This window comes from Punica granatum, chromosome 7 (assembly GCF_007655135.1).
Source record: "Punica granatum isolate Tunisia-2019 chromosome 7, ASM765513v2, whole genome shotgun sequence".
NCBI lineage: Eukaryota > Viridiplantae > Streptophyta > Magnoliopsida > Myrtales > Lythraceae > Punica > Punica granatum.
Genome location: NC_045133.1, coordinates 28,573,249 through 28,591,070, shown reverse-complemented (window position 1 = coordinate 28,591,070; position 17,822 = coordinate 28,573,249). Strand labels below are relative to the sequence as shown.

Here is a 17,822-nt window from a genome sequence, read left to right as displayed (position 1 = left end):
GAAACTACAATTAAAACTATAAAAACTGCCTATCAGCTCTACGAACTCCTCAAGATCTTCGACTAATGGTGTTTGATCCTTGTGGTGAGCTTGAATGAGAAGTTGACGTTGAAGCTGTTGAAGCTGGTGCAAGTACTCTTGGGCCTTATAGGAGGGGGTCTATAAGCATGAGTACTCAAATTGTCTCTACCCATCAATACTGCAGGGAACCTGAATGGAAACGTGCTTGGACTTGGAGTTGGATTAAATGGTCTTGGAGGCCTCCAATTAGGACCTTGGTTTGCTGGTATCCCCATTCCTGAGCTAAAAGGCCTTCGTTGAACCTATAAAAACAAGATTTCTATGTTGGCTTCTCTTAGACAAAATAATTTTAATACTCAATGTGAATTCAATCAACCTGAGCAGAAAAATGTGAAGTTGATCGAATGGATCCCAATGAAACAGGTAGGCTAGGCCTGATGATGATAGAGTCTTGAGACCCTACAATGGGGCCTGAGGAGCCTAATTGGGCTTCAACCTACCAAAAGAGCAAAAGAGAATTTATAACACAAAGCCAATTGAATTTATCATAGTTAACATAATAAACAATTATTATACCTGTGAATCAAATGTATTAGAACCCTTGGTGGTTCTTCTGTTTCCCCTCTTATTTAGTCCATCATTAGTGGCTTCACTCGTACATATCCTAATATTGTGCCTAGCCTCTCCACACTTAGAGCGGTGAGTCTCATCATACTTTCTTGTTGCTTTGGAGGAGTTGCTTGCCTCACCCTTAGATTGCTTTCTCTTTTGCTTAGGCCTTCCAAACGGTCTTTTAAATGCAGGTGGTTCAATTGGTGGCAGTTCGGTGCGGTGCCAGTCACTTTCACCAGTAATTGGTTCAATGTACGGGACATAAGTGGCTCTACATCGTTCAGTAGAATACCACGAGTGAACATACTTCTCGGGTTCCAAATTATTGTAAGCCATGCAAGTAATAGCATATGCACATGGTATCCCAATTAACTGCCACATTCTACAACTGCAAGTTCCATCACCTAAATCTACCACCTTGCATTGGGGCCTTTTTCATACTTGAAATTTGTAACCCTCTGCATCACCAACCCATTAAGGGGTCCAATATGAACTATTTTTTCTAGACTTGTCTAGCCTACTCCATGCTACTGGACAAATTTGACCCACAAAGTTATTTGCCCTCAATCTGTGTTTATTCATCTTCCCCATCAAATAACATCTAATCTCTTCAAGTATCGTAATGATTGGTTTATCTCTAAATTTCACAATTTTCGAGTTAAATTGCTTACAAGTATTATTTAGTAGATTATCATTCTTAAGATAATCACTAAATCCAGCTTTGCTCCAAGCATCGGGGTTGAATTTCTTCAGCCATGCTCATGCATCCTCATTCATTCTCTTCATTATCATCATATTTTGCTCAAACTCCACCATTTTGGTACTTCTTGCACATTTCCAGAGTTGCTTGGTTAGGTCCATGTTCTTGAATTTGCTGTAGAAGTTCCTCCAAAGTCAATTTCAAACCCTCCAAGAATCTTAAATGTTAAATAATATTTTAGTTTTAGTCAATATTAAAAAATTATAGTTAATTCATAGGTACCTTCTGTTGATCTGATATAAAGTTCCAACCATTGTCACTGTACTGTCCAATATCCCCAAGCAAATTTGTCAAAAATCAACTCCATGTATCCCTACTTTCTTGCTCAACAACAGCTACTGCAATCACATAGAAATGTTGATTGCCATCTTAAGTAACATTAGACAGTAATTGCCCTCCATAGTATCCCTTTAGAAAAACACCCATCAAGCCCAATGAAGGGCCTGCACCCTACTTTAAACCCCTGAACATTTGCTTTAGTTTATCAAATGTTGGTGGCAGCTCTATAGTAGGTCTATGCACTTTCAAACCAAATGTAGAGTTAGGATTCCTCCTCCTAAATTCCTCACAGTAGTCCCACAATTTTCGATATTGCAACTTCTCAGATCTCTCTACAATTTTCCTGGCCAACCTCATTACTCTGTATACTTGATAGTCATCTACATGAATACCTCTGTACTTTTTAAGCCACTCAAAAGCATCATGTGCTGACGTCGTTAAGTATGATCTTAATTCATCAACAAACTGAACAGCCAACCATTTCTTATTAGCTCGCTTGTTTTTGAACCCCCTAGCACAAATATGACGCTCCACGAACTTCTTTACTTTGAAAGTTTTCACCTCATTACTCAAAGGACAAAAGATCTCCCATTTGCACCCTTCTGATCTACACTTTGCCCTAACGCTTTCATTGTCATTCTTCATAAACTTGAATACCCTTCCTATTGTTATATTATAATATGTCACAACTTTCTTGAACATAGTTAAGTTTGGGAATAACATGTATAACTCTAACTGAACCTCCCCAAACGTGGCATTCTCATCAAACTCGGGGTACTTTCTCAACTCCTCTTCACCCTTGTCATCATCAGATATACACTTGTCCGCTAACTCCTATGAAATATAGCCTTCCTCTTCATCATTAGAGATGACCATATGCGTTGTTGTTGGTGATAATCTGACAACTATCTGCTCTATATTTTCGGGATCTGATCCATCACCAATATGCTATTCTTCTTCATCCAAATGACCTTCAGCATCCTCATTAAATATATATTATGAATCACAATAAACCTCTGAATCAACATGCTTAGTACCTTCATACTCAAGATTATCCTCCTCACCAACCTCATCATCATTCCTGCATAAAACCAATTCAAAAATTCATCACCTCATGCCAAACACAAACCATAAATAGATATATCGACAGAGAGAGGCAAATGAGACTTAAATAAGGCAACATAAACAACCGCAGGTGCAGTTGCGTGAGGACCGAGCAGCATATTGTCGTATAATGCGGCATATTGTCGAGCATATTGTCGTATAATGCAGCATATTGTCGAGCATTTGCTATGCATGGTGATGAACAACAATTACCCCAAATAAACAACCAAAGACAGCAAAAACAACAATCACTACTGACTTGGAAGCTATGTGCAATGCAAATCAATAACCCCAGATCCTCTCGGGGTTATTCACCTTCTCCTCCCTGATTTGTAGCTCAATTATGGTTTGATTTCAATTGCATCCAAGCATCACGAACTTCAACTGATGGTGTCGTCAGCCAACCTTAGCCGAAAATAGGGCTCGCTTTCATATCCGTTGCATTGCCACCGGACTGCAAACAAGAGTAATACATCCAGGTTCGAAATAATCAAACTCCATACATCAATAACAAACCAATAACCAACTATACAAGTATATCATATATCGACCAAAAACAAAATATTGATGTCGTCAACAAATAGTCTTGTATCTTCTGAAGCATGATTTAACCTCCATATTTTGCACTCTTTAACAATATACCAAATTCACATTCCATGAACACGATCATCTATCAATTGAAGGAGCACAAACTAGTCACTTCTACTATCCTACGACTTCATTATGTCATCAGGAGGAATGTAAACCAAAACTAAACAAGTTTCTAACTCTGTAAGCTATAACAAGCAGTAAGCTTGTTACTAAGCTATAACAAGCACAAACTAGTCACCTCTAATAATTAAGCTTCTTCGCCCGGAGACACCAGCATGCCATAAATTTTGCACAATCACAAAACGATAAAAGGTCATCGTGAAACATCACAATCTCCTAGTCCTCACGCACGGGTGAACCACCAAACAAGAGCAGACCACGCACGGGTGAATACATTAACATAAATGTGATTACATCTGGGTTTGAAAACAAAGCATGTCCTTACGATGGCACCTCACTGATGCTCTCCTCGACGATCTCGATTTCGGTGAAGCAAATGGCCGATGCTCTCCTCGACGATCCTCACGGCCGACACTCTCAATTTCAGAACGAAGCTAGCTTGATCGAATTTGAGCTGTTGTCCAGAATTTGAAGATTTCTAGTGTAATTAGGGTTTGATTGAATTTTGGAGGAAGACAACAGAAACAGAGGGCAATTCGGGTGGGAGGAAGGAAGAAGTAAACGAGAGGGATGATGAACAGTGGCCGTTAACGCCATCTTCATTAAGTTCCGTCAGGGACTTCTCATGTTTTCAAACGGAAGGACCAATTTGTCCTAATGTTTGCAACGTCCGGACCAATTCGTCCTAACGTTTGTAACGTCCGGACCAACTTGTACACATATTTTATTTCCGGGACGAACTTGCAGTGAGGTGCATATTTCAGGGACCAAATTGTCAAACTAGCAACCCCGCTTAGCACATTATCTATATATATAAAACTTGACTGTTTTTGGAGTACTCTAAGGAGAGTACGATTTCGATTTCCTATTGTTCCGAAGGTGATTCGTTTTCATTTATTTTTTATTATATTTTTAATAAATTGATTTTATTCGACTTTCGATGAACAAATGAACGAAAATAATAAGTGCGTTCACATTATTATTTCGCTTTATTAGGCAAATGAATTTCTTAACAATGAAATAAATAATAATAATGTAAAACATTACAACAATAAGTACGTTACTTAATGATGAAGTACATAAAAAAATTATAAAATATTAATATATAAATTTACTTAACAATGATTTGAATAATATATTAATATGCAATAAGAGTACAATTTGAATCTCGTACTCTCTCAACTATTATTATTTTTCATTTATTTTTTATTATATTTTTAATAAATTTTACTTATAGTATATTCTGTTCGACTTTCCATGAATAAACAAACGAAACAATAAGTGCATTCACATTATTATTTTATTTTATTAGGTAAATAAATTTATTAACGATAAAGTAAACAATAATATTATAAAATAATACTATAACAAATGCGTTGTTTAACAATGAAGTAAATAATAATATTATAAAATAATATATTAATAAATACGTTTACGTAACATGAAGTAAATATTATATTAATATCTATGTTTATATTTCTATAAGTTTTACAACAAATTAATCTTCTTGAATTTTGTTGTAAAATTGATTGGTAACATACTTGATCAAGCAAATAGTTTTCTCACGTACTACGGATTCCATTATACCCTTCTAGGGCAAGTATTCAGATCTATTATGACATAGTATTTGAGGGTTTTAGGGTTTTGGGTAGTATGGGTATTATAGATTCTATACTACCCATACTTTTCATTTATATATATATATATATTTCACTGGATAAAATAGTAAACTTTAATTGATTTTGTTACATTTTATTAGTTGAAAGCCAAGTAATATATAAATTTCAAATTATTTTACACAAATGTGTTTTGTTTTTACTGCTTACTAAGCACATATTAACTCTGACATTATTCGAAGAGAATGATTACTGACTTCACTAATTGAGCTATTCGTGCGATATTGGGGAGAGCATAATTCGAATTTCGTATTTGCATAATTGTGATTCATTTAAGTTTATTTATTAATATATTTTAATTATAATATATTCTATTCGACTTTCGATGAATAAACAAACGAAATAAATAAATGCGTTCACGTTAGACTACAAATTACATTTTCGATTATTTTTTAGTATATTTTAATAAATTTATGTTACTTATAATATATAATATTCACCTTTTGATGAATAAAGAAAGAAATAAATAAATGCGGTCACATTGCTATTTCGTTTTATTATGCAAATTATAATTTTTCATTTTACAATATAAAATTAATAATTTCTGCCTAAATTTTTATATAAAAATATATACATTACTTAACGAAAAAGTAAATAATAAAATATAAAATAATATAATAATATATGTGTTTACTTAATTGTGAATTAAATGATATTAATATATAAATTCATTTTCTCAAAATCTTACCGTATATACTAATATAATCTATACGGCTATCGACAAATAAAGAAATGAAGAAATAAATGCATTCACATTGCTATTTCTTTTTATTATTTGTAAATAATTTTTTATTTTAAAATAAATAATTAAGAATTTTCCTCTAAATTTTTTAATAAAAATATATATTACTTAACGAGGAAGTAAATAATAAAATATAATATATTATATAATAATATATGTGTTTACTTAATTGTGAAGTAAACAATATTAATACATGTGTTCATTTTTTCTCAAAACGTTACGTATAAAATAATAAATTTAAATTAATTTCGTCGCATTTACTTAATTTATAGTTAAGTAATGTATAGATTTTAAATAACAAAATGGAATAGAATATCTAATATTTAAAATAAATTTATCTACATAGTAGATCGTCTTCTATGAATTGGTACTTAAAGTTATATACAAATTGGATATGCATTTTTTTAACAAAATGTAACTATCAATATGCATGAAGCCACTATCATATAACTGATAGTATATTGATATGTGGGCAACTTAATATTTTTTAACATGTATAATCTTTACATATCTATATATAAGCCTCATAATCACATATACTTCATTACTATTTTTTTCTTTATCGATTCTCATTACTATTTTTTCCTGACAACACAATTTTCTCTCACGGGCCATGAACAACGGTGTTCCTTCTACAGAGAGATTTATGGAGAAAAATCTCTACGAGCTTGGACCATACTACAATCATATACATAAAAAAAGTCATGCAGCTCAAAAAATTATTACGGTATGTCAACATTAAATGAGTAAGGTAAGTATTTCTTCATTTTTAAATATAAGATATAATCATTATTTCAACGAATATATATCAATTATATGAATTTCTATATAAACTTTGATGACCTGCCATTACTTAATAATAACTAAAAAAATCATTAATATTTATATTTTACAATCTATAATTAGCGGATATTGATGACTGTGCATAGCACGGCTCATCTCCCTATCAGAAAGAAACCTGACGTGGTCTGTTCTAGAGTTGAGTCCTGTTCTGTTCTGTCAGCGTCGTCTGTTCCATCAGTTGGGCCTATTCAGGAGGCCTGTTGAGTGCATCTATTTGGGCTAATTCGGCCCAATATAATATATAAGCCCATCGATCCACACATGATGGATTTCAATGCTTTTCCAATCTTCATTCATTGTGTTGTGGGCTCAGACATGACGACTTTTATTGTTATCATAATATATATATATATATATATATATATATATATATATAATCTTACATCTTTTATATACATATATACACTTTTATTATATTTCAATAGATCTTGTTGATTATTTTCCAATTTTTATGGTTTAAAAAATCCTAAAAATTCAGTCACTTCATTTCCTTAAAAAACAAAAAAAGAAACTCCACTTACGACTGCTAAATATTCACAAAAGTACATCATAATTATAAAAAATTTGGGCCCGTTTGGTTTTAAGATGGTATTTTAGAATCACAATTCTAACTTAACTCTACCAACTACAAAACAAAATAACTCATACAAAGTCAAAGAGTGGGCCCCATTTATACCACTTTTTTTCACAATAAAACAACATAACACATACAAAGTCAAAGGTGGGCCCCATTTATACCACTCAAAATCAAAATTAAAATCTGATTTTAAAATTCTACTATGAAACCAAACGCAACCTAACAAATTTTTTTGTGAAAATCAAAATCGAGATTGTATAAAAGTACTAAAGCAATTGTGCACGTGCATAACTAATTAATAAGATTACATAACACCGTCCCTAGTGTAAATAAAAATTTATAAATTAAAATTATATATTTTTTTTGTGTATAGCGAGGGTCCCATGCTTTAGTAATAAAATAGTTGAACGAAACTTTTACATAGTAACATCACGAAAATTTTTTTTTTTTGCTAATCCGGGGTGTCCGGGCTTCGCTCGACTAATCCCCGGGACTCCGTGAACCCCCGGCGACGCACGGAACGGGTAATCACGCCAAAGGCGTTCCGGTGGCCCTAAGGGGATTCGAACCCGGGTCTCGGAGGTAACATCACAAAAATTGATTAGTATAGTACGTAGCTGGTCTTTTTCCTCGAAACTAGCTAAGAATTTGTTGGATATCTTCCTTTGCTTGTCAAGTAGTGAGACTCATAGTAATAACTGAACTGAATGAAACAAAACATAATTAATTTAAGGAAAAAGCCAATTAAAGAGGGTTCTAGTTGAGGTGAACCTGGTGGTTGCAATGACCTTACCTATAATAATTGACCCTCTTTTTTTTCATAATTAATTACATTGCAGTAAATATATATATATATACATATATATATATATATTTACTGCAATAACCTTAGCTGCCGAGGTAAACCCGAGACTGACCTCAGTATAGGGTGATGTCAATGGATTTTTTGAAAACCTTCATTAGTAAATGTACTCCCGGATCGGATGAATAAATGATCATTTGCTTGCATAAGCAGATATATTTTTATCTCACGTGAAAAAGTGAAATAGAAAATCCCAAATTTGTAATTAGGAACATCAAACTCGAATTTTTAAATTGGAGATGAAGCAAATCACTTATAGGTCTAGTAAAAATTTTATAATGATTTCTAGATCATTCCATTCCATCTGATCCCATCTCTTGCCATCTTGATTTGCATTAAAAATATAACACTCCATGCCCATGCCATCGACAAGAGAAAAAAAAAATGCTAATCATTTTGATAAGAGGAAGAGCGTGGTGCACGGTATGGCGCAGCACAGCATAGCAGAGCACACAACGCCCATGTTATTGTCGGTTCAACAAAATCAATGAGCAATTGGTGCAATTAACGAAAGGAAAGGAAAGGAAAGCAAAGGAAAGATAACTTCCTTCGTCTGGACTATGGTGGGGGTGGGGGGAGGGGGCGGGAATCTAACGATTTCGAGACAAAGGGAAGAGAGGGGACCGACCACGCCATGCGCCAGCTACCGAACCTATCGGCTCGGTCCAAGGTTGTCAGAATCGCGATATCGACCACGCCATGCGCCAGCTACCGAACCTATCGGCTCGGTCCAAGGTTGTCAAAATCGCGATTCTACCTAGAATCGGTCGAGGGTCGTAGAATCGTGAATCGTGATTCGAATCGTGAATCGTAAGATTCTACTTGTAATTAAAAAAAAATATTTATATATGTAGCATACTTTCATGAACAAAAAAAATCAATCCTTGTTCATTCAAATAAAGACCACAAACCAAAAAATCAACAATAAGACATAAAACACAAAATATCGTTACAAATTATCGAAATTCAAGGTGCAAATCATAACTTAAACTCCCAAAATAAAATGTTAATAACATAAGTCATAACATGAAATGAACAAACAAATCATATCTCATTCAAATCTTCATCATTACCAACATCATCATCATCAAACTCATCTTCTTCAGAAAGCTCCAAGTCATCAACCGTGGCATGCTCTTGTGTGCGCATTGCATCTTCATCGCCAATTTGAACGCTTCCACTTTCTTCATCACCATCATCTCCACGACCAAGAGAACGCAAGTTAAAATTATGGCTTAATCCATGGAATGAGACCAGAGATTTTTCACTGGAATGACCATGAGAGTTCGATCACAGTTACATGGTATAGAAAATGGAAAGAACTCGTAGCCAGTCTTCTTAGATGGTTATGCATAAATAACAGAAGTACAATTACAATATAGATCCAATGCGAGTTCGGCCATCTCTCTCGAACTTGGAGAAAAATTCTTTCATGTCAATGAGTGAGAGACCTGATAGAGCTCGCAAGTCCAGTGTTGAGCAAGTCAGGGCCGCCTAGAGCCACCAAGAACTACAGAGGCCTTTTACTGCCAAACAGTGTCCGAACATCAGTTCACCCTCATCAATTTTTATTCTGCTCATACTCAAGATACATCAGGACTTGACCATTTCCGATCCAATAACAACATGAATCAATGCCAGTGAACAATTCCTTACTTCACTTCTCTAAGCATAAGCAAGAATCATGATCGAGGGCAGTTTACAAGCTTTGGACGTCCTGTTCGAGGATCTAGCTCTACTCGGAGGCCCAATTCGGTAACCTCTGGTACATCCACGGATCCTTGAAGCTTCAAATTAGATATGGCTCTCGTTCAAGTCAAATAGAAATAGAATCATGTCAAGTAGAATATTAAATGAGTAAAAGGCTAAAAGGCAATCATCTTCCTCATTAAAGAAAAGGAAGATACAGTGAATCATAGCATATATATATATATATATATATACCGTAAGAACACAGTATCACTGCGCCTGTTTTACAACGTGATCAATGGAATACCGCGTCTGTTTTACAATCCCGTCTCAAAGGATGTCAGGATTTCGATCATTAGTATCACTGAGGCTTCCAATAGAGGGATAATTGAATCAGAATCATACCTGCCGGTCTTGCCCTGCCCCCGATCGAAGCTCGGAGTAGCCGCGCACGCGCTACCCGAGAACGTATCCGCCGCTCTGACAAGCTAGCATCGTTAATCGAAGGTGGATGGAACTATGGAAGATTTCGATTGGAGATCTCGAGAAATTAGGGTTAACCCCAGTAGAGAAGGAAGAAAGGGCGGGCGGGAGAAAGAGGGGGGGGGGGGGGGGGGGGGGGGGGGGGGGGGGGGGGGGGGGGGGGGGGGAGTCTCTGGGCCTGGGCTTCGGCTCCTTCTGGGCCTGGGCTTGGGCTGATTTTGGCCCGACCGTAGAATCGCAGAATCGGCCCGATTCTGCGATTCTCCGGTTCGGCTCGCGATTTCGGCCCAATTCTACAAAAACCGACTCACCCCTGCAATCGGATTCGATGACCCCCCATGAATCGTAGAATCGTACGATTTTACGATTCGAATTGCGATTCTGACAATCATGGCTCAGTCAACCAGGCAATCAATCGTTCATTTATTTACATTAATATATTACATATAAAAAGAAAAGAAATAGCGGGCCCCGCTTAAGTCCCAAAATTAATTATCCTAATAATCCACAAGTCCGAGAAGAGCAAAAATAAATAAATAAATAAAAATGAGAAGAAGAAGAAGAGGAGCAAATAATAATAATAATAATGATTTTATAACAAATAAAAATGACTTAATTATCTAAAAAATACGACATTTATATATATTAACACATATATGCACGATTTTTACATTTTTTCTTAAATGTAGCACGACTTTTGAAGAACATCATATAAATGTACGACCGTTGCATTCTTTTTTTAAAATATAGCACGACCTTTACGTTTAGTTACGCATTTAGTATAATGTAAATTATTCAGTCAAATTGTAACGATAATAACTAACTTGGAACTAACAGTGTCACGTGACATAATATGATTGGATAAATAAGCTCCATATGATTGGATGATAATAACTAACATAGAGATAACGGTGCCAGGTGCCACTCGTTTAATCATATTGTGTCACATTATATCGTTAACTTCGTTAGCTGTTATTTTTATATTTGATCGAATAATTGGCGTTTTGCTAAAATTACAAATCAATCTGAAAGTAGTGCGTTTATATTTAGAAAAATATTGTACTTTTTTATATATAATTAACCTATTAATAGAATAATCTGCCCCTTTCTCTCTCTATCTCTTTCTCATTGATTCTGTATGTATTTCTTTCTCCTTCTCTCTCTCTCCCCTATGTGAGATGTGAAACCAGCAAAAGCCCATGAATGAATGATATAATGTACCTTTTCTCTCCTCTCCCGTCTCTCTTTCACACAACTCCTCCCTCCATCTCGACTCCCACTTTTCAAAACCCCCCCACTTTTGTCTTTCACGAGCAGTACCCTCCCCCGACCCGAGCTGTGAAGGCTTCAGCTGAGCTCTCTCTCTCCCCCCTTCCCCTCGAGGAAAAAAGAAAAGAAAGAAAAAGAGCCCAGCTCAGCTCAGCCCAGGGTTTCGTTTATCAATAATCACCACGCCACCCCACCCAGACCACACAGAGAGCCCAGCAGCTCACTGCTCCAGCCTCGAATTGAGCTGAGAACAACCTGTTGCTTGCTTGCTTTCCTTAGGGTTTCCCAATTCACTTTCGGCCCTTCCTTTCCTTTCTGCTCACACCCCCCTCCCCTCCCCCTCCCCCTCCCCCTCCCCTCAGTAAGTTTGCAGTCTCAAAAAGATGATGATGAAGAATATTTGGTTTTGTCCTTTTGGGGTTGGGGCTTTTCTGACTCGAGTCGACCCCCTCTCTCTCTTTCTTTCGCTTTTTTTTTTTTTTTTTGTGGAAACTTGCCTGTGAAGCAATTTGTGTGTGCATGTTGAATTGAATGAGCTATGAACGTGATCCGTTCTTCTACTTGTTTGACGTGAATTGCAGTTGGGGCAGCCCGCCCGCATTGATGGGGATCTGGCTAGCTAGCTAGTACCAAGTATAATCCTCAGAATCCGAAGTGGAGGGGAAAGAATTACAAAAAAAAAAAAAAAGTGGGGATCTTTCTTTCTCACTATTGAAACTATGGAAGACATAGGTCTGTTCAAGCAAGGTTGGAAGTGGATCCAGTCGCAGAAGCATGCCTGCTCGCGTGCCAGAAATGCCGCCTCGTGTTTCAGAGATAAAGCGGACATCTTCGTGGAGCGCCATTGGCCGGTGGTTTGTTCTTGGTGCTCTAGGTTTGGGAAGTTGGTGCTTCTCCTGCTGCTTTATTGGAGGGACTGTGTCTTCAGGGGCTTTCATTCGGTTATTGGATTTGGTCCTGCCGCTCTGCTCCTCATCATGTGGAGTTGCTTCCTTAGTCTAACTTCCTTGTCTTGCCTGGTTTATGTAGTCATTAGCATGGTATGCCCACTATCTCGACTCTTCTTATTCTACTTATCTTCTTATCGGTGTAATTAATGTTGTCTTAATATTTGATTTGGTTTTGTTGCTTTTTCCTTTTTCTCAGCCGTTGCCAAAAATGGTTCTTTAGAATGAATGCTCATTGCCCCTAACCTAAGAATGAATGATGTGCATATCGTGGTTTACTCTTATCTCCCACTTTCTTGTTCTGCCGGTTGTGATGGATCTATGTTTTAGTCTTCCTGATCTTGGATCTGTAAATTAGCTCAAAACTAATTTTGCCTTGATTATCCTGGTTGTCCTCCGTCTGCTGAAATCATCACTACGGATTGCTACATTCGTTTTGCCCGCGTTCATTTTTCCAAGAAAACTCTTCAAATTTTTTTTTTAATGGAAACTTACTGGATGAGGGGAAGTTAATCGGATGTCTTAATCTTTGGAAAAGCCACTTTGTGTTCGCTTCAATACTTAATATGTTTCAGGGAGCTGCTGGAGCTGCCATTCAGTACTTAGGTTTCACTCCAGGTCTTTTTATTGCGGGACTTTTCGCAATCTTGGTTTTATGGATGTATGCCAACTTCTGGATAACTGGAACCTTGTTCATAATAGGAGGTATGGCTTTGCTGCCTTTCAATCATTTAAAAATTATCATTTTCTCTAATTTCCTTCACTGCATCAGCCTGGTATTTTCCTATGAAGCTGCTGCTTCCATATATGAAGTAGCATCTGTGCAAATGCAGGTTACTTGTTCTCCCTGAACCATGCACGTCTGGTGGTTTTGATGGCAACTCTTTATTCTATTTATTGTGTCAAAGTTCGAGTTGGATGGCTTGGTGTTCTTCTTTCTATCAACCTCGCCTTCTTCTCGAATGATGTACTGAGCTATTTGCTTCAGTGTTGTGACAATATAAGTGAGAGTACGCAGTCCACTGAGCAGAAGGAATCTGAAACTTTGACCGAAGATGAATATTCTGGAGACTCTGAATTTTCTTCTCATGAGGAACCTGAAAAGGTGCAGTCGTGCAAATCATCCAGCAAGCCTCCTGCCTCCTCATCTATCATTAATAAGCAGAAAGAGTCATCTACCAGCACAGTGGTTAGAGAAGAAACAACTTCACTTGATGAGATGAAAAGGATAATGAGCAGTGCTGATCATTATGAATCACTGGGTTTTCCTCGGCATAAGAAAATTGATGCCATGATTCTGAAGAAGGAATACCGGAAAAAGGTTTGTGTTGTTTATGTGAATGCCTATTCATTTGATCATATTACTTTTAGCAATGTTAATTGGACTACTTGCTATCTGTTCATTATGTGAATCACTACTCAATTGTAGTCATTCTTGAGTTACTTATCATTGTTTTTGGTTCAACCTTACCCTAGTATTAGGTACCGTAAAGATAGAGTGATTTGTCTTGATTTTTTAAAAGCGTGAGTTGCTTCGTCGATGAGCAGTCATAATCTATGCAGCTTTTACAGTTTATTCTTTCAACAATATTGGTGCATCTTATTTTCTTGTACTTTGCCTATTTTATTTGGCTTATGTTTATGTCTGTTACCTTGTTGAATGTAGGCCATGCTGGTTCATCCTGATAAGAATAGAGGAAGTTCACTTGCCAGTGAATCATTCAAGAAACTTCAGTGTGCATATGAGGTGGTTAATTTGCATATGATATGCAATACTTGTGCATAGCATAGTTCCTATTATGATAAACTTTACTAGGTCTCTTGTTCATAATTGCTATTTGTTGAAGGTTCTTTCTGATTCTACAAAGAAGAGAGACTATGATGAGCAACTAAAGAAAGAAGAAACTAAAAGTAGGAGTGTTTGCCAACAGACACATGGTTTCTCGCAACAGGTAAAATGCTATGGAAGCAACCAAACTCTAATGTGCTGGTTTTGAACTGTGGAGCATGGACATTTTCTGCTGCTTTAAGGTCAACTGTAGTGTGATGCTGATTTGCATTATTATCTATTTGACAAGCAGGATGGTACTGATTATTGTGCCGAAGAATCAAGACGCATTCACTGCACAAAGTGTGGGAATTCTCACATATGGGTCTGTACCAACCGAAGCAAGACCAAGGCAAGATGGTGTCAGGTTTGTCATCTTTTATTCCCCTCAAACTTTTATTGTCCTCAAATGCAACAAAAATACAAGGAGTACTTAGGAGTTTATGCACTTGTTCGTTTAAATGTAAAAAATATTTGGTTTTAGGATTGCTGCCAATACCATCAAGCGAAGGATGGAGATGGATGGGTCGAGTACAAAGGCTCTTTGGTTTTTGATAGGCCCCACAAGGTATTCATTTTTTTAGGATCATACTAAGTTTCAAGTTCTTTTTTTTAAAAAAAAATTCTTTAAATTTTTTTAGGAAATCAGTTTTTAAATGCACAGAATTCAGATATGTTTCTGGTCCTCTAGCTTCTGCTAATGGATTTTGATAATCATCGATTATTCTGTTTGGACGGTTGAACAATTGAATATTCGTTTCGCCTAATCATTTACTTTCGTACTGATAGGTGGAAATACCCCGGGCTTTTGTTTGTGCTGAGAGTAAAATCTTTGATGTGTCAGAATGGGCCATCTGTCAGGTTAGCTAGCTTAGCTAGCCCTTCTTCTCTTTATCTTGCATATATCTGATAGTAAGTTGCAAAATTTTTACTTATAAACAAAAAGGAATGAGAAGAGAGACTTATCTATTACCATTGTAATAGTATGAAGCTCAACAAAGTGTTTATTGATTTTTCATAATTTCAATACCGTTTCAATGAATCAAAACATATTTCAATGTTGTACTCCACCCTTTTGATGAATCTAGCCACTTTTCTACGTGTGACATATCTAGACGAATTCTAATTCATTCATGTGTCTAGCCATGTAAACACATGCTCCCTCACTTTATATGAGGTCACCAAAGCGTGTATTGTTTCACACATAAAGACCAAATGATGTATACTTTCAAGCATAAAGGCAGGCCTGTTCACTTCATCTACTATTATATATATTTATATATTAGAGCCATTGAAGGATACGCTCTATCATACATAAAGACACACTCCTTTATATTTTTCTTATCATTAATATTATGATAACTCCATCCTTTTGATATATCTAACAAATTTTAATTCTTACTCTTGACCATGTTACTAATCATATTTTTTAAGGTCATTGTTCATATTTAAGAATTATATATACCATTATGTGACATAAAAGTTCATAATGACTTTTAAAGTATAAAATACTACAAGCATGTCCATATTTTACGCCGAGTAAAATATATCGAATTGTGAATCTCCTCTTCCTCTAATTTGTGAATCGGCTTTACATATATCGAATTCTTCCTCATCAAATGAAACATGATCATTTTATATTCGTTAAAATGTATCCTCTATGTTCTTTGACATTTTCTTTGTTGTTAATTATGATATTTGATGCATGAAATAAGAGATGAAATACTTTGCAGGTGACTTATCAAAAAAATAAAAAATTACAAAGAAATACTTTGCAGTTCATGTAAGATTTAAGCTACAAATATGTGTGGAAAAAGATACCATCATTAAACATACCATCACTAAACACCAATTTATCAACTATAAACTTTGTATGATTTTTCGTTTTAGTAATTATTATTATCTCCTATATATAATACATAATTAATGATGTATTAAATTAGATTATATTCGCGTGACTCGCATGTTATTTTTATTTTAATAAACTTAAAAGGGGGTAAAGAGAAGATGCAATGCTGTAGCTGCAAGATCTTTCTCTTCATCTTTGTGGATAAGTAACTGCAAGATCTTAATTTTTCTATTTCTTTGGTTATTGTGAGTGCATCTGTCCAGACTCTTTTGGTGTTGATTCGAGTAACTGACGAGCCATCTGATTATTGGAGTTGAATCTGGCGTAGAGTTTTGCTGAACTTTTTAAATTTCATATGAAGCATCTCATTGACATGGAGCTATCCCATGCAGGGCATGGCTTGTCGTCCAAACACACATCGTCCCAGCTTCCATGTAAACATGGTTGGCCTCGAGAGAAAGACTCAACGGTCCAACTCTAGCAGATACCCATGGGATTTGGATGCGGAAATGATGGACGAAGAGGAAGAAGAATTTGAACTGTGGCTTCAACAAGCCCTTGCCTCGGGCCTCTTCTGTGAAACCTCAAAGCGCAGAAAGAGCTGGAGCCCATTCAAGCTGTATCAGTTGAAGGGGAAGAAGCAATGGCGAAGGGCATCTTCTTAAATGAATGAATTGCAACGCATGGATGTGCCCTCTAGTCCCACCTTGAGAGGAGAAAGGCGAAACTAAATCCCGGATGCCAGGTACTGTTTGGGAGGTGGTGGGTGTTCTTGTTCAGATCCAAACTTTGTTCAACATCTTCCTGTTGTGGATCTTAAGTTTCATTCTCATCAAAGATGAGGTCGTAATGGATCTGAGGGGTAACTTTTGTGCTGGGTCATCAGCGTGTAAATAAAGTTAGGTTCAATTCTATTTCTTCAGAAAATTTTCAGTAGGTTAGAAGGTCAGTTTTGCTGGCAGTCTGTGTTGGAAGCTATTTGGAGTATTAATCAGAGAGCAATACTGATCCCAATCGTGTATCCCGTGTACTTACTGTACATTGATGATCAAGAAGCCTGTCAAGTCCTGCTTGGCTGCAGGCCGGCTTAGCTTGAAGTCAGGCAAAGCACGCTCGCAGGACATCCCTATCAAATTGATTGCTGATGGTTACAAATTGCTGATGATTACAAGCCCTAAGTCGTTACTATCTAGGGAGAGTATTTTTATTGCAAACTTGAGCTTTGAACTTCAGAAAGCTACTTGAAGCACTTCCTTTCATATTTATGTCTTCTTTTTTTTTTTTTTTGGTTGTGCTCGAAGGCTTCGTTCGTATAATTTATAAATACTTATTAATGGAAGGCCTTTTTGATCAGATACCTGAGAGCTATTTTTTTGCGGTATCTAGCTAAGGTTTTCCCTGTTCAGGGCTTGGTGGATTTTGCTTCCAGTCAGTGTCAGTGTTAGTCAGTCCGCTTGAAATGGCTGAATGATGGCGTTTCAGCCAATTCATTCATTCATTTTACTATGACTGCTATCCTTATTGCTGACAGTGACGGATCAGATGTCATGTTACTTACAGAGGGATGTTA

At 36.3% G+C, this 17,822-nt stretch overlaps 1 protein-coding gene and 1 long non-coding RNA gene across 3 annotated transcripts; one reads left to right on the top strand and one right to left on the bottom strand.

Annotated features, from left to right (window-relative positions):
* Window positions 1-9,095: 9,095 nt before the first annotated feature.
* Window positions 9,096-10,461, bottom strand: LOC116215327. The gene is made up of 2 exons (XR_004158445.1): window positions 10,282-10,461; window positions 9,096-9,974 (listed from the first exon to the last, which is right to left on the bottom strand). It is a non-coding gene; the product is annotated as an uncharacterized LOC116215327 (long non-coding RNA).
* A 1,139-nt stretch (window positions 10,462-11,600) lies between these two features.
* LOC116213983 lies at window positions 11,601-17,488 on the top strand. Of its 2 annotated transcripts, XM_031549173.1 has the most exons (10): window positions 11,601-11,989; window positions 12,210-12,668; window positions 13,151-13,280; window positions 13,409-13,896; window positions 14,242-14,322; window positions 14,423-14,527; window positions 14,657-14,770; window positions 14,888-14,971; window positions 15,193-15,264; window positions 16,645-17,488. In XM_031549173.1, exons 2-10 carry the CDS (start codon window positions 12,348-12,350, stop codon window positions 16,915-16,917), a joined length of 1,668 nt encoding a protein of 555 aa, XP_031405033.1. In that variant the 5' UTR covers window positions 11,601-11,989; window positions 12,210-12,347; the 3' UTR covers window positions 16,918-17,488. The 2 variants fall into 2 exon arrangements, with proteins under 2 accessions (XP_031405033.1, XP_031405032.1); XM_031549172.1 differs by lacking the exon at window positions 11,601-11,989 and having other exon boundaries at window positions 12,013-12,668.
* The last annotated feature ends 334 nt before the right edge of the window (window positions 17,489-17,822 follow it).